Below are 25,222 nucleotides of genomic sequence, written 5' to 3' on the forward strand. Positions count from 1 at the left end.
TTTCAACTTATACGCTGAAGTGACGTATTTATGGATTTTTTCTCATATTCATAACCCAATTTTTGGCTGAGCTATGACAGTTTTCATTCATTCTGATGGAAAATATTGAACACTACCATTGTCAGCTGCTAGAGGGCAATCGAGTAGTATGGCATGCCATTGTGTCATGTAATAGGTAAATGTGACTATTAATGACACAATCGGCCTGCCATAGCCTGCCACCTTCGTCCTGCTCGCTTGGAGCAAGGGTCAAATCAGCTTCATTTCGCTGCACTGCCCCGGCAAAATGCAGCTGATTTGACCATTGTAGTGCATTTATTAAGTACAAGTTCAACTGAGACACACCTTTGCTATAATGTTGAGCAAACAAATAATTGTTTTTAGGTGGTTATCTTGTTAAATTTTGAAGAAATGCGCAGCGAGTTTCCCTCTGCACTTTCTTGTTTCGGTGTATCGGCTTTTGAAAATGCAGCTGATTTGACGGTCAAAGTGTATTTCTTAGGGAAAAGTTATACTGAGACACACCTTCACTATAATTTCTTATAGTTGGTTGAATATTGCTTAACAAACGCGACGCGTCAGCAGTGACGCATAATAGATGTGAAGTATTTGGAGAAGTGACGTATTTATGGATTTTTCCACTTTATTAGACATATTTGGACTGATGCGACGTGTACAGCGTAAAATACGATATTCTCTTAAAAGGCTGGAAAGGAAGCACAATTCCCAGTAAAACAGAATAATTTTTTCACAAAGCTAATGAGTATTCAGATCTTAAATACAACTGAAACACCAACCTGTCAATTATATTTTAAAAGTGAGTGAGTGGGTGATTGGGTCAGGAGGTTAAAATGTGAAATACAAAGATAACACAGGAACCTTCTGCAACAGATAGCACATTCTAGTAACGGTGAAGTTGCAGTGCTGCAATATGTTTTCAGTTTTCTTTAGGTTTATGGCCTTTTCAAGTTGTTGTACCTGTGAATGCTAATCACTGCATGCTTCCCCCTGTCCAATGCTACATAATAAAGATGTGGAAAAGAGAGAAGAACTTTATATCTGGAGGCTCTTACTGTGATGCGGATGGTGACGGTAGCGAGCCCTGGGGGCATTACCCCTCCTTGGTCGACAGCTTCCACCTGAAAAGTGTAAGAGGCATTCGTGCCCATAGCTGCCAGGCCCTCAAAGTCAAGGATCTGCATTAGAGCCAATTCCCCGGTGACAAGATTCAGAGAAAACATCTGCTTGGCCGATTCAGTCTTGATCCGATATGTGACATTTGAATAGAGGTCTGGGTCCACCGCCTGCAAGACAGACATGCAAGAAGGAGTCAGATGAAAGCTTAAAACTCCCCTCAAAAATAAGCATGAGCAAAAAGTCCTATAAATACATGATTTATGGGTAATAGAAAAGCCGAAGATTTTCAGATGGGAAATTTTCTAAACCAATGTCCAATCATAAAATAGAGTCAGAAATGTTGATTTTTATCTGTCTCCATCTTTTTTCATTAACTTCCCACGCAATGCTTTCCCCCCCATTTCCCAATCAATAGGCCAGCTAACCTTGTATTAGTCAAGAACACGTAAAAGTAAATGGCTACATTCAAAATTGAAAGAAAATTTCAAATATGTTAGACAAAAGCATGGCCTTGAGCAGCACTGAACTTTTCAATGAATGCACAAACACAAGCGATCAATATATGATTCAAAGAAAACTTGAAGTGAGCCAAGCTTTGAACCCAGACCAGAACAGATGGTGGGGTGCCATGATCAGATGATGTAAAGAAGCTTTCCAACCATAAAGATGAGGAAATCATCGTGCAATTGGAGGGGTCCCTAAATCCAGTTTAAAAAATATATACATTTTCTTGCTTATAAGTGGAATAACAAATTTGCTCAAAGTTTATGAAAACTTGAAAAAGTATTTAGAGGAATATATCAGTTTCCTAATGAAAACAAAAGACCAATTTGTGAAAAATCTCTTAAGATTTTTTAAACACTATCCAAGATGTTTGCCAATTATCCATCGATGTTCAGTCAGGTCACCTGGACAGTTTCTTTTTTTTATTATTGAGACGTTTCGTCCTTCATTCAAAGGACTTCATCGATCTGAGGAGCCACAAACAAACTGTGTCCCACAAGCAGCACACTCGCATAGTGGACCAACCAGTTTGCCGGTGTTAAGATGGTCTAAAAAAAAAAAAAAAAAAAAACGTCTAGATGACCTGACTGAACTTTGTGGGATATGTAACCTGGATTATTGAGCATGAACTTTTGTTTTGAACCACTTTGACTATGGCTGCCTGAGAGGAGTGGATGGGGGAGAGGGCTGGCCCAGAAATCAACTTATCACCAGTAAACTGGTCGGTCCACTATGTGAGTGTGCTGCTTGTGGGACACAGTTGTTTTGTGGCTCCTCGGACTGATGAAGTTCTTTGGATGAAGGATGAAATGGCTCAAAAAAAAAAAAATAAAAAAATAAAAACCTGTCCAGATTAATGAGCATGAACCTTGATGTTTGCCACTTATTTCAATGCTGATAAGCCAGCATTTGCTAATTACCAAAAACACAAGCTGATGGATTAAAAACAAATAAATAAATAACAGAATGCTTTAATACATAGCAAAAATCCAGACCTTTTAGGTATGTATCCTGCTATTCCTCTCAGTTTAGAGTTGGAGTGTTGTTTTATGGGTTATTATAGTGTCACACTGTCACTGTCAATCAAAGCGCTCAGCTTCTTTTTCCTCTTTCCTTCTTTTTTCTCACACTCTCTGCCTCCTGCTATACTCCCATCTGGGGAGATGTCACTCACAATATGCCGGCAATTACTCGCCCCTCTGCTCAGGTTTGCTCTACATGTGCAGGGTTTCTCTGTGGCTCACTTTAATACAGCCATGCACACTGATAGTTGATGGTGTTTAGGGTAAAGGCACATTTTGCTCAGCTTTTCTTATATTTTGGATTTTAACTTTGCATTTGCCTCCAAAAGGATTCTCAATCAAAGCCTGAATGTGACTCATAAGAAAGAAAAACTGCTTTAAGTCTTGTTCTGTCTGAAAGGGCCTAGAGATTTGCCATCTGAGCATAAGAAATAGAAGTCTCCAGGAAGGACGTATATTTGTTTGTGTAAATGACTATCTGAATGAATTTCACAATTTAAACAATAAAAAACAATCCAAAAAAGTTAAGTCAGGTCATCTGGACGTTTTTTTTTTTTTTTCTTCTTTTTTTTTGAGACATTTCGTCCTTCATCCAAAGGACTTCATCAGTCCGAGGAGCCACAACAAACTCAGTCCTACAAGCAACACACTCACATAGTGGGCCAACCAGTTTGAGTTTGTTGTGGCTCCTCGGACTGATGACGTCCTTTGGATGAAGGACGAAACGTTTCAACAACAAAATATAAAGAAAAATAAAGAAACCGTCCAGATGACCTGACTTAACTTTGTTGGATTTTTTTTACCTGGATTATTGAGCATGAACTTTGAAATAAAACAAACAAACAATAATACAAAAAATAAATACATGACTTGAAAATAAACTTACACTTAGTTTCAGAACCACAGTTCCCACGGCGGTGTTCTCCGGTACGTTCACCAAGTAGGTTTCCTGGGAGAAGGCTGGGCTGTTGTCATCTATGTCTAAAACTTTGACCAAGACCGTCAGCGTAGTTCGCCTGGGATCCACCGCACCGTCTGAGGCCTCGATGACCAGGTCATACTGACTCCTGAACTCCCTGTCCAGACGTACTCTTGTGTAGATGCTTCCATTAGCACTGATTGTAAACAAGTCGGGATGATTGACAATTCGGTAGTAAACCTGGCCATTAACCCCTGCATCAGGATCTGTAGCCTGAGGAGAAAGGACATAATTAGCATTGTCAGTGTTAGTATTTAGTGTTGTGTAGTTAGAGCAGGAAGAAGCAAAATATCAGAATTTCAGCTTTTTTTTTAAATACATTTGAGTTGTGCTAGTGACAACAATGTTTACAATCAACTAAAGTTTAAACATTGTCAGGCTGTCAAAGCAAGCCATAAAAAAACCCCCAAAAAACCTAAAATGATCAGTTTTTTGCACCACTAAAACCTCTTATTGGACAATTTGGTGACAAGACACGCTGGACTGAAATGGTGAGATATGCAACTATAATTATCAAATGAAAACATAATAACTTGTTAATGATAAACCAGCAGTTCATGCTCAATAACACAGGTTACAAATCCAACAATGTTCAGTCAGATCATCTGTGGGACATCTGTGTATTTGTGGGACTCTAGTTTATTTGTGGTTTCTCAAACTGAAGAAGTCCTTTGGATGAAGGATGAAACATTTCAGCAAAAAAAAGTGAAACCATCCAGATGACTTGACTGAACATTGCTGGATTTCTAACCTGGATTATTAAGCACGAACTGTTGGTGTTCTGAACTATTTTGACATGACTGCTTCAGAGGAGTGACGGGGCAGATGGGGGGCCCCAGAAACCATCTTATCACCAGAAAACTTTTTTTTTTTCCACTATGAGAGTGTGGTATTTGTGGGACTCCAGTTTGTTTGTGGCTTCTTGGACTGAATAAGTCCTTTGGATGAAGGATGAAACGTCTCAGCAAAAAAAGCAAAAAAGAAGAAACCATCCAGATGACCTGGCTGAACATTGTTAGGTTAATGATATAGTAGCCAAAATAGTAAAATTACTGCAACTGGTCACTGATATTCCATTCACATTTATCAAAGATAGGCAAAAAGGTAATTACCATATGCACAACAAATTGAATAACACATCTGAACACAAACAGCACAGGATTTCCCTTCATGTAAACAGCATCTGTTAGAGCAATCACATAAACCATTACAGCTAGGCTTTGTTCTAATGCCTAGCATATTTACAAAGCTTTCAGAAACAAAGCCCAGTAAGCTTCAGCGATGTAGCCCAGCCAAAACCATTCTCACAAGTGTGTCTCGTTTTTTCACGATGTTTAAATAAAAATCAATTTGTAATTTGCAACTTCAAAATGTTTTTATTACAGCAAATAGTAATCATGAGAAAATCACTGTACAATGTAGCATCCTTTATTAATATTTTAATAAGAAACTATCGTAAGTTACAACAGAAAATACAATGCAAGGAAATAAGCAAATCAAGACTGAAACTTCTGTTTGTTTTTATTCTGCAGTTATCTTGCATAGTAAAAAAACCAACTTCATTCAAGTTTGTTGATAGTTAATCTTGTCTTTATACAGTGGGCTGTTTGGCGACTTTGTTGTAATTGGGAGACACACGGTAAATGGGAGACACACGGAAAAGAAAATAATTACCACAACTGTAGATTAGAGAAGATTATATGTGTTTGAGAATAATTTCACAGCCAAAATCCAAACAAGAAATTGCAATCACAAAGACTAGAACAAAAGCGGCATAAAACAAACAAAGCATAGGAACAAAAATAAGAAAAAAAAAATATATATATATATATCTGTACAAAAGCACTCTTAAAATATACTTCTAGTGTTGCCCAAGCAATTAGAATTATTTATAAAATCTTACTTTAGTTTCAAATTCTAGGAAAAAAAATATATTTTTTTTTTATTTTGGAGATGGCAAAGGCAACAATTTATATTTATCATTTACCTTAGCAATATCTGCCTGTTGTTGCAACACTGACTGGCTCATAGAATAAACTAGAAAATGTCTGGAGAACTTTCATGTGTACCAGTGAAACTGCCCACATTCTCAATATTAAGTTTGTAGTAATCTGAGCAACAGCAAGTGATGCCAACACCTTGATATACGGGTGCTGATCATAAAATTACAAGATCATGATGAAAATGTTGATTTATTTCAGTAATTCCATTCAAAAAGTGAAACGTATATATTATATTAATTCATTACACACAGACTGATCTATTTCAAATGCTTATTTATTTTAATGTTGATGTTTATAACAGACAATGAAAATCCCAAATTCAGTATCTCAGAAAATTTGAACATTGTGAAAAGGTTCAATACTGAAGACACCTGGTGCCACAGTCTAATCAGCTAATTAACTCAAAACATCTGCAAAGGCCTTTAAATGGTCTCTCAGTCTAATTCTGTAGGCTACACAATTACAGGGGTGACTTCTAACTTGACAGTTGTCCAAAAGATGACCATTGACACCTTGGACAACAAGGGCAAGACACAAAAGGTCATTGCTGTTCCCATAACTCTGTGTCCAAGCACACTAATAGAGAGCCAAAGGGAAGGAAAATATGTGGTAGAAAAAAGTATACAAGCAATAGGAGTAACAGCCCCCTGGAGAGGATTGTGAGACAAAACCCATTCCAAAAATGTGGGGGAGATTCACAAAGAGTGGACTGCAGCTGGAGTCAGTGCTTCAAGAACCACCATGCACAGACGTATGCAAGACATGAGTTTCAGCTGTCGCATTCCTTGCGTCAAGCCACTCTTGAACAAGAGACAGCATCAGAAGTGTCTATGTCTTGCCTAGGCTAAAGACAAAAGGACTGGATTGCTGCTGAGTGGTTCAAAGTTATGTTCTTTGTTGAAAGTAAATTTTGCATTTGCTTTGGAAATCAAGGTCCCAGAGTCTGGAGGAAGAGAGGAGAGGCACATAATCCACGTTGCTTGAGGTCCAGTGTCAAATTTCCACAGTCAGTGATGGTTTAGGGGGACATGTCATCTGCTGGTGTTGGTCCACTGTGTTTTCTGAGGTCCAAGCTCAACACAGCTGTCTACCAGGAAGTTTTAGAGCACTTCATGCTTCCTGCTGCTGACCAACTTTATGGAGATGCAGATTTCATTTTCCAACAGGACTTGGCACCTGCACACAGTATCAAAGCTACCAGTACCTGGTTTAAGGACCATGGGATCCCTGTTCTTAATTGGCCAGCAACCTTGCCTGACCCTAACCCCATAGAAAATATATGGAGTATTGTGAAAAGGAAGATGTGATACACCAGACCAACAATTCAGAAGAGCTGAAGGCCACTATCAGCGTAACCTGGGCTCTCATAACACCTGAGCAGTGCCACAGACTGATCGACTCCATGCCATGCTGCATTGCTGCAGTAATCCAGGCAAAAGGAGCCACAACTAAGTATTGAGTTCTGTACATGCTCATACTTTTCAAGTTCATACTTTTAGTTGGCCAACATTTCTAAAAATCCTTTTTATTGGTCTTAAGTAATATTCTAATTTTCTGAAATACTGAATTTGGGGTTTTCATTAGATGTCAGTTATAATCATCAACATTAAAAGAAATAAACATTTGACATATATCAGTCTGTGTGTAATGAATGAATATAATTTACACTTTTCATTTTCTGAATGGAATTACTGAAATAAATCAACTTTTTCATGATATTCAAATTTTATGACCAGCAACTAACTGCATAGGTGCAATGACCCCCACCCCCCAAAAAACAAACAAAACAAAAAAAAAAAAACACTGAAGAACGTTAAACCTTCTGGAAGTTGCTCGCCACACACCAGTGTCTGTCACTTTCTGACTGCCAATTTAATGAGAGGCAGACATTGGCTAAGTTCACACCACAGCTCTTAATACTCAATTTCAATATTTTGCTCAGACACATTTTTTGTTTTTGTGTCATCGTTGACATTCTTTTATAAATGTGACTTTCATCAAACTTCAGTATGGATTCTTCATGGCCCTGATGTGATCCCCATGCACAGAAGAAGACGTGACATCACACACAGCACGCTGTTTTTACAGACGATGGTCCACGTGTTAGCACATGTGTATCAACTCTGAAGATGATGTGCAATCAGAACAGACTCAGTTATTATCTGACATGATTGTTTTGTCCACTCTTTATATTTGATCTCATCTTTTGCCACCTCCTTTGGCGCAGCATTGTATTTCTGGAACCGGAGCGACAAACAGAAAGTGAAACAAAGTATTGATCCCATCACTTTAGTATTAATACAGTCCCACACCAATGTTGGTGCATTTTGCTGCAGATTCTGAGTCACCTAGAACCAGGCAAGTCAAATAGCAAAGACAAAGCAACTGTTGTTGTCAATATCATCATCATCATCATCATCATCATCATTATCATTATTACTTTTTTATATAGTTCTATTTTTCTGCACCTTTCGTGTTCAGATTATTCCCTTGTATTCCCTGTGCTACATGTTCCTTTTTCTCTCAGTCTCTGCTCCTCAGTCCTGCACCCCCCACCCCCCATCCCCATTAACATTAAACCACCTGTCTTCAATTTTTTCATCAGTCCCACTCATATTAATCTTCCAGTCCTCACTTCTCTGCAGTCAGGTGTTGTGCTTCCATGCCCTGTCTGTTTTTCCTCCTTTTTTATAGCATTTTTTTAATTGTATTTATTTCCTGCCATGTCAGTTTTTGTAACTTTTAAATCTTTGAATTTTTGAGATCATAGTGTTGTTCTGCATTCCTGGGTCCAATCTCTCTAAAATACATGACAACTTAACAGGAAAGTAATAAGGGAACTTCAGTATTGGCATTGGCACTCTCAGTTGCATACACAAAATGAGTCAGAATAACTTTGAAAAAATGTAAACTATGGAATCCATTATTCACAAAATGGAAAACATAAAATCTGAAGTAATCACCTAGTATTCATAAACAATGTGCTATTTGTAAAAAAAAAAAAAAAATACATGTATAATACTTTTTTTATGGAAAATGGGATGAAGTACAGTGAAGAAAACCAGGAAAAATAAAGAAAACTACTAATCATAAATGAAATGGCTTTTACCCTTGGCTAGGGCTTGCTTAAAATTAAGCTGCATAACTCAGTAATAGCTGCTGCTGTGATTACATTGTGAATCAAAACTCTTCTTACCTTGTGTAATTATAAGCAAGCTGTGCTGTTATAGAATTATGCAGACAAAACACAAATATAAAAGTCTCATGGCGGTTACTAAACAATAAGTAAAATTAGAAAATAACAGTCTTAAACCCTATGTAGCTGCGAAAGGTCTATAATTTATGGCAAAAATATTCAGGTTTAATTCTAATCATCAATATTATTATTATTACAAAAGCAGCTTTCATATTAAATTTAGAAATCAATTATCTAATTATCCAACAAAGTTAAGTCAGATCCTCTGGATGGTTTATTTGTGTTGAAACGTTTCGTCTTTCATCCTAGATCCATCCGTCCAAGGAGCCACAACAAACCTTAATTTAACTTTTCACTTTGTTGGATTTTTTTTTTACCTGGATTATTGAGCATGAACTATAATATCTAATTATCCATCTATCAGGCAAACTTTACTCAAACATTTATGCTCATCTCTCAAATCCAAACAACACAATTTTGTTACTTAAAACAAAAATGTTTGAATCAAACTAATTGCATCAAGAATGCTTCTTGGCAAAGCACAAATGACACTACAGTATGTTCACCAGGCTGACCAAGAATGATTTTCACACTGTTTTTGATGAGTCTGACATACAAAGCTCTCATAGGTTTGTCCTCTACATACTGAGCCTATGTCGTCCCCCTCACCCTGCTAAGAACCAACTGAATGGGTTAACGTGATGTAGGATTAGTCAGCTCCTGAGCCACAGTTGATAAAAACTTGATGAACTGCCTCCGATCTATAAGTGACTGTGTGGAATGAACATGGGGAAACCAGTTCTGATGACTGCAGCGATAATCCAACCCTTACTACTAACACTTAAGAGCTAATATAAAGCTACTTAATAGCATTATGCACTTACATCGAAGATATATCTTTGGACTTATATCCAAAGATCGCCGGTTCACGCCCCGGCCCCGACAACATCAAAATTGTGGGTGGGGTAGGTGAAACACCCACACTTGCCCCCACCCTCATTCGCCCCACTCTGGGCCCATGAGCAAGGCCCTTAACCCCCACCATGTGCTCCCTAAACAGGTCTCTCTTGAAAATGAGTTCTCGTGGCTCAATGAGACTAACCTGTATAAATAAAGGCTAAATGAAAAAAAAAAAAAATATATATATATATACTGCAATCATCTTCACCGTTGGCAGCCGCCTGATGTGTTGTGCATGGCTGTATGACTCCCTCCCTACAGGTGAATTCAGGGTAACACTGAGGAGTGAGCAGATTTAACCGTAGAATCAGATTTAAACGTGAAATACATGAATTGGCACACATAGTAGCTTAATTCCAGCTCTCTGCATCTCATCTATTCCCCCTTCTGTCACTTGAACTATTACTTAGCGTGTCATGCAATCGTGAGCTTTAGGCTACTGTTTTGATTGGAACAAAATTTGTTCAGCTAGAGAGATGATGTTCATCACAAAATGGTATTCAGGCCTGGGGAAAGAGAGCGAGCAGTTACTGATCATTTGTCGGCCTATCAGACAGGACTGATGAAACATAGTGAAATCTTTGCTATACAGTAAATGGTGTGAGTTAACTGACAAAGAACATGCTTCACATCTTGATACTGGCCCATACTGACCAATTTATGAGTACTCCACATCTCCAGTGAAATGTTACCAAGGAATATAATCTAGTGCCTTTCCTTGCTTTTAGAACAACACTCTAACATTTAACCACATTTTGCAACTAAACTATCTATGAATCAAATTTATTTGGAAGTTTCCTCCCAAGGGGTATGATCTCAAATGCTCTGCAATGAGCATGATGTCTTAAAATGCAAATCTGTTCTCTCTGCAAGAAAAATGTAACCCTATCCGGAAAACGTGTCTTTACCATCAAACGAATACCGCAAGGAAACAAAAAAAGAAACAAAAAGAAAAAAAACAACTAAGACATATTCCAGCCTGAAACAGAAAAAGTAGTTAAAATACATTTTAATAGCAATGAGACTGGTTCTGATGAGTGGTTTCCAATATCCACATGTCAAGATATTCTATATTTTGTTTAAAAGTTTCTGTAGTTTTTAGTTTTTTTATGGGGAGTGGTGGCGCAGAGGCTAGAAGATGGGCTTGTGATTGGAAAGACGCAGGTTGACCTCCCAGTACCGTCAGCATCAAAATGTGGGTGGAAAAGGTGGAACACCCACACCTCCCTCCACCCTCATTCGCCCCACCCTGGGCCCTGAGCAAGGCCCTTAACCCCCACCATGTGCTCCCTAAACAGGACTCTCTTGAAAATGAGTTCTCGTGGCTCAATGAGACTACCTGGATAAATAAAGGGATTTTAGTTGATCCAAAATGCTGCTGCCAGAGTTTTAATGAGAGTTGATAGGAGAAATTATATTTCTTCAGTTTTAGTTTATCTCCATTGGCTTCCTGTCAAATTCAGAATTGAATTCAAAATCTTACTTCTAACCTACAAAGCTCTCAACAGCCTAGCTCCATTTTATATTTGAGATCTCATTGTTCCATATTCTCCTAACAGAGCACTTTGCTCTCAAACTGCAGGTTTACTTGTGGTTCCTAGAATTTTCAAAAGCAGAATGGGAGGAAGATCTTTCAGTTATCAGGCTCCTCTCTTGTGGAACCAACTTCCAGTTTCTGTCTTTGAGGCTGACACATTGTCCAGTTTTACGACTGAAGTCTTTTATTTTTGATAAATCCTATAGTTAGGGTTGGCTTTGTTTCCTGAAATATCTCTTAGTTATGCTGCTATAGGCTTAGACTACTGAAGGTCAATTTGACCTGATTTCCTCAAATGAATAGCTACAAAGAAATACAAATGAATAGTTTGTATTTGTAATTATTTCTATCTTAACTTGCAGTATTTTTTATTTTTTTTTGTCTTTCCTCTTAGTACTCAAGACCTTCCCAGGGCCTCAGACTCAGGGCCTTCTCTGTAGCAGGACCAAGACTCTGGAACGAGTTACCTCTGCTTGTCAGACAGGCCCCCTCCCTCTCGGTTTTCAAGTCCCGTTTAAAAACTCACTACTATTCAGTAGCTTTCAACACCAGATGATCTGTGTTTTGATCCTGTATGCTCCACACTGGTTTGTCGTCATTATCTGCATCGCTTTTTTTTTGTTGCTTTTTTTTTGTTGCTTTTTTTTTGTTGCTTTTTTTTGTCTATATTCTGATTTACCTCATTGTGTATATTGCTTTGTGTGTTACCTGTTGTTTTGTCTGTACAGCACTTTGGTTGGCCTTGTTGCTGTTTTAAGTGCTCTATAAATAAAGTGGTATGGTATGGTATGGTAAGACCGGTCTTGGTCTTGAGACCGGTCTCAAGACCACTTATTGAAGGTCTTGTCACGGACTCGACCGCATTTGGTCTCGGTCTTGTCTCAGTCTCGAACATTGAGGACTCTGGATTTTATTTCAAGACCAGTCAAGACACAACTGTGGAAATACTGTATCACTAAATTGCCAGAACATTGTCAAGTTTATTTGTTAACATCTTTGTTTTTCACTGGATGCAAAACGTACTGATTCAAATCCAAGCAATAATGTGACTCATTGCCAATTACACTTTTTGTTATGTCACGCCCACTCCCTTTCACTCGCACGCGTCCCAGTGTTGCCATATTGGGTGGTTTACTGCCAATTGGGCGGTTTTCATTCTGATTTTGCTGGAAACTCTGGGAAGATTTTTGTTGGATTGTTGCATTTTGCCACATATTGTTAAATTCCCTTGGCTTGTACTGATGTGCGTTCAAACAGTAGATATACTGTAACAATATATTGATTGGGTGGATTTTTGTGTGATATGGAGGTTTTTAACAGATTTTTGAGTTGAAAAACCTCGACTCTATCTGGCAACACTAGTCACTCCAAGAAAGTGAGAAGTGATTGTCTGGGCGCGGGAGAAGATGTCTGCCAAATCAACAGTTATAAAATTTGGCTATTTAAATCACAAATAATATACTTGTAACTAATATCTATTTATGTAACTTTTTAGGTATAGATCTACTACTTTACTGAAACCACTGTGCAACTATATGGTTGTTCCTGGTCTTGAGTTCAAACTTATGAAGATTGTTTTGCCACCGCAGTTTTTTAAGGCTTGTTATGAAACTGCTTCCAATTTAACAGTTGTGTAATTTTATTGTTGAAACACATGAAGTTAGGCCACTGAATGTCTGATTTATTTCTTAAGTAGCTTTGAAAATGTATAAAAGCTGATTATATTAATTCAAAAGCAAACACAGTTGCCGTATATAACTCTTGTAAAAATATTGTACAATAAAATTTTATATTTTATTTATTTTATTTGAGGTGTTGGTCTCGACTTGGTCTCGGACCCTAAAAGTCTTGGTCTTGTGTCGCTACACTCTGGTCTTGGTCTTGACTTGGTCTCAGGTTAGGTGGTCTCGACTACAACACTACCTTAGCCTGGTTCTGCTGGAGGTTTCTTCCTGTTTAAAGGGAGTATTTTTCCTTTCCACTGTTGCCTTTGTGCTTGCTCAGGATGGGAGACTGCAACAAAATCAAGATTCAATACAATCTGCTGGCTTCCTTAGATAAATAACATTACTAATGGATTGTTTTTAAGTATATGAATGTGTCTGTTCAATGCCCTGAGATAACTTCTGTTGTGACATGGCACTATATAAATAAACTGAATTGAAATTTTTATTTTCTTCTAACATACTGAGATTGATTAATAAAACCAAGCTGCAGCAATTGTATGTAACTGTCTCAGAAGAAGTATCCTCCATACCTTCTTGTTAAACTTCAACAAGCTAAACTGCAGCCTCTCTGTGAGCATGAAGAGCCGGATAGTGTGGAGCTAAGTACTTCAATGTACTTTTCTTTTTAGTCAGATTCGTGGCTCAACATGGCGAGTTGCCAGCTCAGAAAACCTTCCAAAGCAGAGCAGAGGGAGAGAGTTGGAGCGCTGGACTAAGCCCTCTTTTAGCTGCTTGCTGCATTTCTGGGGAAACACTGGCAATGGAGACTTGAGTGGACTTCACAGCATGCAAAGAAAATTCCTTCTTGTGTTGTTTAATCCTTTTTTAAACTTCATACATTTAACAGAAATGTGTGAACACCTAAAATATGTCAAGTTACCCATGTTTAAACTGTTTATTCTGAAAGTTCACACGTCTTGCACTGACTTGTATTTCAATAAACAATTACAAATAGCTAAAAAAAGAAAGTGAAAACTAATTTAGTTCATGTGCACATTCCAATATTTCAATAAACATAATGAGTTAGGAAAACTGTCTTGTTTAGTTTCAAATTTTCAGTGTTGGGCATAAACTTTTAAACTTATCAAGGCTTGTTTTTGACCACAGGCTATTCCACAAATATTAAATAATGTTCTTTAGTATTCTGCAGGAGCGTACTTTATCCAAGGAGTGAGTCCACATCTTGGCTTGCAGGCAGCAGAGAGGAGAAGAGGAGCAGCAGCTCAGAAACTTTGACACTGTGCTTTGTTCAACTTTCCCTCTGATCATTGTTCATGCAACTACTGACAAAACAACAGCATGGAGGTCATCGTTAGCCTATGTGAGTGTGAGATTATTCAGATAATGTGCTTAAAAAATACATACAATACAATAAAACAAAACATCAAGTGCATATTGTGTTGACAGTTGTTTTTTTCCCTGAATGAACTGATTTTCAGTCTTAAAATTTCAGATAGTTTTCTTAAAATCGAAACTACAAAAACAGTCAACAAATCCTTATTGTGATTTTGTCCACAAAAAGATGCAAGATATGCACATGAAATTAAAAAAAGAAAGCAAAATGCAAATGCAAAGTGATGCTACAGCTGTTATAATTAACATATGTCTCTCCTGAAAATGTTTTATGACCAAAGATGGATAAACTCAACTAATTCATTTAAAGCTTCTAAATTCAGTTCAGAATTTTCCAAAATATTACCATTAATACTTCAATAGTTCAGTTTCATTCTGTGGAAGCTGAACTTTAAACTTGCAAAATGCTGCAAACATATGTCAAAGATATAGATGCAATAAGATATAAATTGCATCATATAAAGTGATATAAATGGTTCATTTTTAGACTCAATAGAATTGTAAAACATTCACTATTTTATCATTTTTTTCAAAGAAACTGAAAGTTAAACTGGGTTTCTTTTTCAGACACAGATCCTGTCTAACTCTGAATGTTAGGAAAGCCTTGTATCTGTGACTTTCCTTCCGTCCATTGATTACGGTGACATTATTTACATGAACGCTCCTACAAGCATCCTGCAGATGTTGGATGCTGTCTATCATACCATACCATACCATACCAATTTATTTATAGAGCACTTAAAACAGCAACAAGGCCAACCAAAGTGCTGTACAAAAGAACACAAACATGCACAGCGGACAGGAAAACATAAAATAGAAACACAGATACAAATAGCAGCAGAAGCTAACTAAAATGGCCAACAGAGTAGAGAACAGACCGGACCAAAACAAATCACACCATGTTAAAGGCAAGCGAATAGAAGTGGGTCTTCAAGCGAGACTTAAAGACTGAGAGTGTGGGAGCCTGCCGGACACTCAGTGGCAACTCATTCCACAGTCGTGGACCTGCAACAGAGAAAGCCCTGTCACCTCTGAGCTTACGACGGGTTTCTGGGACTGAGAGAAGCATCTGGTCTGCTGACCTCAGAGAGCGCGGTGGGACATATGGCTGCAGAAGATCAGTAAGATAGGATGGGGCGGAACTGTTCAGTGATTTAAAAACATACATGAGAATTTTGAAATGGATCCGAAGGTGAATGGGTAGCCAGTGCAGGGAGGCCAAAACTGGCGTGATGTGCTCTCTATAGCCTGTACCAGTTAAAAATCGGGCTGCAGCATTTTGGACCAGTTGTAGACGAGCAATGGAGGACTGACTGATTCCAAACAGAAGTGAATCATGGTGCACTAAGATTCATAACTGGCTGTGATTATCGTACCCACCACTGCACCCTGTATTCACTGGTTAACTGGACATCATTAACTTCACGCAGACTCTCTCATGGTATATTTTCATCTTTAAATCACTTCTTGGTCTGTTGCCTTCATACATCTCCTCCTTCATACATCTCCTCCTTCATGTCTCTGTGTGAGTGCAGCTACAGCGTGCACTGTCAGGACATTATTACCTGCAGTGTTCCCTCAGTGAGGACGGAAGTAGGCAAAAGGGCCTTCTCCTACTCCGCTCCTGTTTCCTGGAATATCTTACAAAAAGATTTGAAGCTCTCGACCTTGACCTCTCTAAGTGGCTTTAAGAATCTGTTGGACACCTGGCAGGGACCAATGCAGATATGTTCCTGTTTTTAGTTTTCTACATTCACCTTAGAATCTAGCTGTTTTTTGTTACTTTTCATTTTTTAGCCATCCTATTCGTTAAAAAAATAAAAAAATAAATACAATTGTATGACTTTTTATAACTGTCTATTGTTGTCGCTGTTGTCCATTGTTGTCATCATTCTTTGTTGAAATCAGGTCTCTCTTGTAAATTAGTCCTCAAGGCTCAATGGGATTTACCTGTCTAAATGAAGGTTGAATGAAAATTGAAAACTAAACTCTGTTGAATTTTAATAAAATAGCATAATCAATAAAACTAAAATTTAAAAAAGGATGAAACGTCTCAGAAAACAAACAAACAAACAAACAAACAAAAAAAAAAACACCCACATGACCTGACTGAACATTGTTGGACTTTTACCTGGATTATTGAGCATGAACTTTGACATCATTAATACAATTAATCAAGAACGCACAATTATCCCATTGGCAAAAGTCAGGTCCTTAAACTAGGGGTGCACAATATTATTGGCATGGTATCGGCCGATATTAGTATTAAAGTTCAGTTTCAGACTTCAGCCATTCCATTAAAATAGCTTGCCAATATAAAAGGCGCTGTTTTTGCCTGCAGCGGCAGCACAACGTGATGACGTCACGTGCGCCTACCTAATCTCACAGCGGAGAGAAAAATTCAAAATGTCGGCGGTGTGGAAGTTTTATTTTTCGTTGGTGAGGATGTTGGATTCCGAAGATTACGGACAACGTTGAGCCTCGCTACATCGTCCCCAGTCGGAGATATTTTCCGACATAATGTTACACGAGTAACAAGTTGTCATTTCCGACATCATTAAGAAGCTAATAGCCGATAGCATGACTTGTTGGGTGAGTTTTACCACAGACATTTGGACATCGTGTTAGCCCCGTTAGCATGATTAGTCTTACGGTAAAATGGATAGACAAAAACTTTGAACTTAAAAAGGCTGTCCTTCATGCACAAGAGTGCAGAGGATCCCACACTGCAGCTAGGAACCTGGAACAAGCCTCCACAACTGAGACAGCATTGCAGCTGCTAATAAAAAAACATTTAACACTTTTCATTTAATATAAGTTAAGTGCTATGCATATCATATGGCTGTTACTGAATATATGTCACCAGCTCTTACAGCTGTTGCACAATTTTTGTAGCAAAAAAGCCTAAATAAGAGGAATATGTTCTGACAAAGGAACATATATAAAATATCGGCATATTGGATATCGACCAAAAATCCAATATTGTGCATTCCAACTGTAAACCTACATCTTGGATTCAAAAAAGCTCCAGCAGCTTAAGTAAACCTCATTAAAATGGGGTCAAGTGATTGGTAGAGAGCAGGAACAATGCATTACCAGTTAAAAAGATCAGTCAGTGCCCTTGACCAAACATGTAAACGTAACAATGGAAATAAGGGTGGCATGCTGCCTCTGAGCCAAAAGGTGAACACGCAGATAATGTGCTGAAGTTTCATTGGAATAAATAAAGGCTCAGTCTTCTGAAACATTTCACTTACCATGACTTGCCCTACAAACAAATTGGCTGCTTCTTCTCGGACAGTAAAGTTAGTGTTGATGGTGCGGTTAAACACAGGGTCGTTATCGTTGACATCAGTGATCACGATGCTCACAGTAGCAGTAGATGTCTAAAAAAACAAGAACACAAATCATCAGTGGGGGTTCATTTTAAAGAAACGTCACAAACAAAATATGATGAATCCAAGATATGTTTTATTTTATTTAATATGGACAAAAAAAAACACGTAAATTTAAGAGTGCGCTTACTCTTTTTTTAAATGTTTTTAAATTCTTTGTTCACACTGACACTAAAGACTGTTCTTCAGATTCTGCCTGTATGTTTCAGGTGTTCGTCTCACACACATTGATGATAGGCTGAAAAAGATCTTTACTGCCTTCGTGTTGGTTGAGTGAAGCATGAAATGCAAGAGTCGCTGCCAATCAACGGGACGGTTTGAAAGAAAGTAATTAGTAAGAATTAGATGCTACAGTTCACTTCAGATATGACAGCTACAGTACACGCTCCTGTTCTACATCCTGCAAAAAACAAACACTACAGAACTCATTAATTATTCTTAGTTTAGAGAAAACGTTAGCAGATATGAAACTGCATTAAAAGCAAAGTCATGTGGAATGAAAGCTTGACAATAAAAATGTGGTAAAAAAAAGAAAAAAAAGGTAACAAAAAAAATAAGAGCTTCCAAGTCAATTAAAATGTTTTAGTTTTAAATGAAAAAATTTGCACCAGTAAAGATGCAGAAGCCTGTGATTGATCAAACTCACTGCATTAACTCGGTGCATTAGACGATAACCGTTAACACAACTGTTTTCTACTCTGTACTGTGTATGTGTTACACTGAACAGAATTACATTTATATGTTACTTGTTTTTTATAAGCATTTGATGTGAGGTTTTTGATCTCAAAGCCCACATGGCTAAAACAAATCCTCACTGGCATCATTTATTTGCAAGGCCAGTTAGGACAGCTATACAGCCGATAACCTTCAAACCAAGACGCAGTTCATGCACACACAGTGCTTCTATAAATCAACATAGGAAATGGCACAATACACAAGCTATAATTTTTCAGTGTCATGAGGCCACTGTGCCTGCAAATGATCGTATGAAAGGCCTCCCTTTGTGGGGTGGACACAAGATGGGTGTTTGTGGGAGGACTTGGCTCCTACAAAATAAAATACACCAGAGACGACAGCTTTTGAAGTTTCTATATGACCTATTTAACAGCATCTCCATTATGTTCATTGCGGAATTTTCCACTATGGATTAATTGTGTTACTTGTTACATGTAATTCTGTCTAACTGGGCAACCTATGCAAACCATTTATGTTTTTGTATCTATTGCCTACCCTTAAAAAATAAATCCATATAAAAGCAATTTGCCATTAATAGTGATCTTATTAGAGATTGGCTCATTTTTCATTTCGCTAAAGACTTGAGGCCAATTAGGGTCACCATTCAAGCAGGAGTGTTGTTACCATTTCTTAAGAATTTCAAAGTCTACAAGCCTGAATGTGATTAATGAGCTGCCATTATTTATTTAATGTGAGCTGGATGAGGCTCTATGATGTGCCATCTTCAGAGCTAGCTGCCTGGTAGATGCAGAGGTGGCTGATGACGTTTTGCTTTAAAGTGATAATGCTGATGACAAACCTTGTTGCAGTTAACTGATATGATCAGGTTATAAGGAGTCCTGGACACTATCCTGCTGTGGGCAATCCAGCATGCCAGGGTGAAACTCTGGGATTCAAGTCCACGTGGCAGATTTGATTAAAGCATGTACAGGGGAGAATACATATTTTGGAATTTGTCCACCAGATGATAACAGATTGTTTTATGCAAGCCTAGATGATGTAAGACGGGAAAATGATGAAATATGTTAATGCATGCATTTGAACCTGCACTACGGACTGAGATAGAGTAGAAGTACTGTGGAAAGTTGGCTTTAAGTTTTGTGTTACCAGAGTTCTATGCTAATTTCATATTTAGCTTATGGGAATACTACTCCTTACTGCCACTATGCCGTTTATTAAAATTTTACAGAAAAATGTACAATAAATGCACGTGTGCTCAATTTATCCGTCACTGGGAACAGCTAAGAAGTCAAAATAATTAACACATTTTTGAGGATGTACAACCTACAGTGGGGAGAAGAAGTATTTGATACACTGTTGATTTTTCAGGTTTTCCCACTTGCAAAGCTTGTAGATGACTGTAATTTTTATCATAGGTACTCTTCAACTGTGAGTGATGGAATCTAAAACAAAAATCCAGAAAAATACAATGTATGATTTTTAAATAATTAATTTCCATTTTATTGTGTGAAATAAGTATTTGATCATCTATCAACCAGTAAGAATTTTGGCTCTCACAGACATGTTAGTTCTTCTTTAAGAAGCCCTCCTGTTCTCCACTCATTACCTGTATTAACTGCACCTGTTTGGACTCGTGACCTGTATAAAAGACACCTGTCCACACACTCAATCAGACTCCAGCATCTCCACAATGCCCAAGACCAGAGAGCTGTGTAAGGACATCAGGGATAAAATTGTAGACCTGCACAAGGCTGGGATGGGCTACAGGACAATAGGCAAACAGCTTGGTGAGAAGGCAACAACAGTTGGTGCAATTATTAGAAAATGGAAGAAATACAAAATAACGGAAAATCTCCCTCGGTCTGGGGCGCCATGCAAGATCTCACCTCGTGGAGCATCATTGATCTTGAGGAAGGTGAGGAATGAGCCCAGAACTACACGGCAGGACCTGGTCAATGACCTGAATAGAGCTGGGACCACAGTCTCAAAGAAAACAATCAGTAACACTCTACGCCGTCAAGGATTAAAATCCTGCAGTGCACGCAAGGTGCCCTTCCTCAAGCCAACGCATGTCAAAACCCGTCTGAAGTTTGCAAATGACCATCTGAATGATCCAGAGGAGGAATGGGAGAAGGTCATGTGGTCTGATGAGACAAAAATAGAACTTTTTGGTTTAAACTCCACTCGTCATGTTTGGAGGAAGAAGAATGATGAGTACAACCCCAAGAACACCATCCCAACCGTGAAGCATGGCGGTGGAAACATCATTCTTTGGGGATGCTTTTCTGCAAAGGGGACAGGACGACTGCACCATATTGTGGGAAGGATGGATGGGGCCATGTATCATGAGATTTTGGCCAACAACCTCCTTCCCTCAGTAAGAGCACTGAAGATGGGTCGTGGCTTGGTCTTCCAGCATGATAACGACCCAAAACACACAGCCAGGGCAACTAAAGAGTGGCTCCGTAGGAAACATCTTAAGGTCCTGGAGTGGCCTAGCCAGTCTCCAGACCTGAATCCCATAGAAAATCTTTGGAGGGAGCTTAAAGTCCGTGTGGCCCAGCGACAGCCCCGAAACTTGAAGGCTCTGGAGGAGATCTGGTTGGAGGAGTGGGCCAAAATCCCTGCTGCAGTGTGTGCAAACCTGGTCAAGAACTACAGGAAACATCTGATCTCTGTAATTGCAAACAAAGGTTTCTGTACCAAATATTAAGTTTCATTTTTCTGGTGTATCAAATACTTATTTCACACAATAAAATGGAAATTAATTATTTAAAAATCATACATTGTATTTTTCTGGATTTTTGTTTTAGATTCCATCACTCACAGTTGAAGAGTACCTATGATAAAAATTACAATCATCTACAAGCTTTGCAAGTGGGAAAACCTGAAAAATCAACAGTGTATCAAATACTTGTTCTCTCCACTGTATGTATGACATTTACCAGTTTATATATTGTATTATCCAACAACGTTCAGTCAGGTCATCTGGAAGGTTTCGTCTTTTTGTTGAAATGTTTCATCCTTCATCCAAAGGACTTCATCAGCCCGAGAAGCCACAGCAAACTTAGTCCCACAAGCAGCACACTCCCATAGTGGACCAACCAGTTTGCTGGTGATAAGATGGTTTCTCGTCGACTCCTTGTCGACTCCTTTTTTGGCTGTCACAGCCAAAGTGACTGATGAAGTCCTTTGAATGAAGGATGAAACGTCTCAGCAAAATAAAAGAAACCATCCAGATGACCTGACTGAACATTGTTGGATTTTTACCTTGATTATTGAGCATGAACTTTGATATATTGTATTATGTTTCACCACTTGCTCTTACCAAGATGGGACACTTTTCCCCTCCCCTCCCTCTCTGCTTTGCTGCTCTGTCTGTCTGTGAAACTGCTTCTGAGCCTCTCCCTACATATCTTCAGAACCATAATTATGGACTTGTTTTGGTCAGTTGGTCCCTCAACGCAATTGATAACATTTCTTCGAAGAGAAGACAGGCTTTAGGCGAGCCACTTTGCCCTGTTGGCACGCACGCAGCTGGATATCTCATTGACTTGGAAGACTTAATGATGTGTCTATCTCTGCTGCCATTTGTGGATCTTAAGAACACATATTTAATTGGATTTACGATAACTGGTTCCTGCTTTTTGGATTCGGCTGGTTGCTGGTTTTATCAATAATCAAGGAAGTCGTTGGCAGCAAATTTGGACCTGATCACGCTGCTTGCCTTTATGATGGCTTGGTTCGTGCCTCGAGTACCCAGACTCAAATGCTTTGGGCAGAATGGATCCGATCTCAGGGATTTTACTCAGTCATGTTCCATCGGTGTGGCCATGTAATTTGGACATTTTGGAACTGTTTGGACCAACACAGTCTCAAGGTAGATGTCATTAAGTTCTACCTGTCCCCAAAACAACTGTGTGTTTTTCTGAATTTGGCTCCCTTGGCTGGCCTTGAAGGTCATTTTATCTGAATTCGCCTGGAGAACATGTGATCTGACCCCCCCCCACCCTCGAGGAATTTCCAACTGAAAACCAGATGAAACCAGCTGAATAAACTTTGTGTCGTCATTTCAGGACTCTTGGATTCTCATAGACATTATCCTTGGCCATTCCTCGACATACCTGGAAAATGTTTACTGATCTCACCAGAGGACACTGACTGATTATTCCATCCTTATCAGAACTCTTACAGTGCCATCGAGAGTGTCTACGGACATTGCTCACCACTCTCGTCGTCTCCCCCCTCTGCAGAATGTCTACGTCACTATCTGCTTGTTTGTGCCGGTTTTTTTTTTTATATCAGAGTTTTTCTTCTCAGACAAGTTTGATAGGAATTGTTTCGTCTCCAATCCTACATGTGTTCAGTTTCACTATTTTTTGTCTGTCTAAACAGATCTCACTTGTAATGAGTCTTCTAGGCTCAATGTGACTTATCTGTCTAAATAAAGGTTGAATGAACGTTTTGATCTAAAAAATGAAGCATGATTGAATGTGTTCACGTCTTTCTACTTAAAATTTCTTATAATTATTTTTGCTGCTCATAGGTTCTATTTTAACTTCATCAGATCACCCAAATGGACTAAATGCATTCACCTTGTTTGTATTTGCAAACTTCATATGTTGAATTTTGTGGTGAAGTTGCAGAAAATGTTTATCTTTAAAGATGCCTCAGTAAGTGCTTTGCCAAGACTCTCTTAAAGATTTTTTTTTTTGCTTTATTTTTTGTTTTAGAACTCATCTTGAGCCTCACCAGATCAGACTTTAAGAGGCCTTTAGTCAAACAATGAAGAGCAAAGCAAAGGGCCACATCAGCCCAGGTGTGATGAAGATCTTTCCTCTTCCTGCATGGACAGGTCATTAACTAGCATTTTATCACAGTACAAATAGAGCCAGTATCAGAAAAATAAGTTGCTTTCAATATTTTCTTTTTGCAGTTTGATCATCAATTATTAATATTTTCAGCATCCACAGGCAGCTACATTAAAAGCCTACTGCTGCTTGTAGAAAGCCATCTTTAAAATAATAATAATTTACATAGGTTGGCCTTCATAAACCAAAATATTGCCTTTAGAAGTAAATGAATATCTGAGAAGTTACTACAAGTCATCTGGAATGTTAATCATCTAATACACTCAGACTGCTGCTTTTTCATTTGTTTGCCTTTTTATTTCTACAATTGTACAACGATGTACTAAAATAATTTTTAAAAAACGAGACGACACTTTTGATCTTTTCATTGTTTCTGATCAAACTGGCTGCACATTCAGTTGCACCAAGTTCCTCACCTTCACACTCTTACACTTTTACTCCTCCCCCATTTAATTTACTCCCAGTTGTGACAGTATTTCTTCCAAGCTGTGACATAGAGCCCACACAAATCAAGTATTAATATACTTTGTGGACACAAGATTTTTTTTTGCAACACTGAAGAACATTAATTATACAGCTTAAACCAGCTGCTCTGTACAACATTCAACATTTAGATAGAGCTCCAGCTAGTGAGTTGCTGTGTGAGGCAAAAAAAAAAAAAAAAATCATCTTACACTCTCTTCAGTCATTTCTTTATTTTTACTCCAACCCACCGTTTATCTACTGTGTCCATATCACTCCGTATCTCATTTAATGGGACAGACTCCCACTTGACCAACACACTGTGACTGCCAATAGTTATGAGGTGAGAGGGCAGCAATCAACATCACTCTAGTGACAGCTCATCAGCTAATGTTCCCTCCCTATCATAGACTGCATTTTAAAAAAGGAAACTGCATTTCACCTCTCCCTGGATTAGAGACAGGTGCAACAAAGCGAGCCAACTGAGGTGAAGTCTAATTAAATTAAGACAGTTTATGTTATTAGCAGCTCCCGGTGGGATGCAGTGCAGCCAGCATTCACATTTGGTTGGAGTCTGCTGTTTCTTAAGGCTAAGTCGCAGTTCTGTGAATATTGTTTCCCAAGTGCTTTTGATAAAATTGAATTGGCAGCAGCTTTATAAAAGGCACGCTCAACAAAAGTTACACTTTAATACATACGGTCTGAGTCATTGTTAGTGTAAAGTAACACATACGTCTTTTTGATGCCACAGAATTGGGAGGAAAGGTGACAAAACGACCCAATTAAAATCAGACATTTTCTGCTCTAAACTGCCATGTGTCTTTAAATATCTAATATAACAAACTCGTTTTAAACCGTGCTGAGCACAATGCTTAATTCCTTTAGTCAGCACAGCAACTGCAGATGTATAATGAACAGCCAAAACATTAAAACCTTCCTCTGTAGCAACGTTTATTTGTGCAGTATTTGTAAATTTCACATGAATGCTGGGGCCCACAGTTTTACAACAGAATATTATTTGTAACATTGTTAAAAATTAAATTTATGACTGTGAAATACACAAGTTAAGACCAAGCATTCCTTGAATGAATCACTCGCCACCTTTCCTGCCAGCGTTTTTGACTAGAATCACATTATGTTGTTAACAGAGTTATAAATGTTTTGATTTACTCTCATTAGCACTTCTATCCTCTGCCATATTGCAAGCTGTTTCAACATGTGCATGTGACCCAGAGAATGTGTTGAGGATGACTATCAGTAGGTACTTGGTATGTTTCTGAAGGTTGCTCGGCTGTGGCAGCTGTCTTTGGGTTTATGAGATAATTTGCTAATGCTACTGACAAATGTGCACATACAGACATATAACATATATATACATAT

General features: G+C 38.3%; 1 protein-coding gene across 2 annotated transcripts in view; it reads right to left on the bottom strand.

The window, feature by feature from the left end:
• Positions 1 to 25,222, bottom strand: part of pcdh15a (protocadherin-related 15a) — a 207,842-nt gene that overhangs the window by 81,924 nt on the left and 100,696 nt on the right. For both annotated transcript variants that reach the window (XM_037680065.1, XM_037680057.1), the window contains exons 18-20: positions 17,676 to 17,804; positions 3,550 to 3,855; positions 1,074 to 1,304 (exon numbers count right to left, since the gene is read on the bottom strand). In XM_037680065.1, the coding sequence (XP_037535993.1) occupies positions 1,074 to 1,304; positions 3,550 to 3,855; positions 17,676 to 17,804 (666 nt within the window). The remainder of the gene's footprint in view (positions 1 to 1,073; positions 1,305 to 3,549; positions 3,856 to 17,675; positions 17,805 to 25,222) is intronic.

This window comes from Nematolebias whitei, chromosome 1 (genome assembly GCF_014905685.2).
Source record: "Nematolebias whitei isolate Nwh7 chromosome 1, NemWhi1, whole genome shotgun sequence".
Taxonomy (NCBI): Eukaryota; Metazoa; Chordata; class Actinopteri; order Cyprinodontiformes; family Rivulidae; genus Nematolebias; species Nematolebias whitei.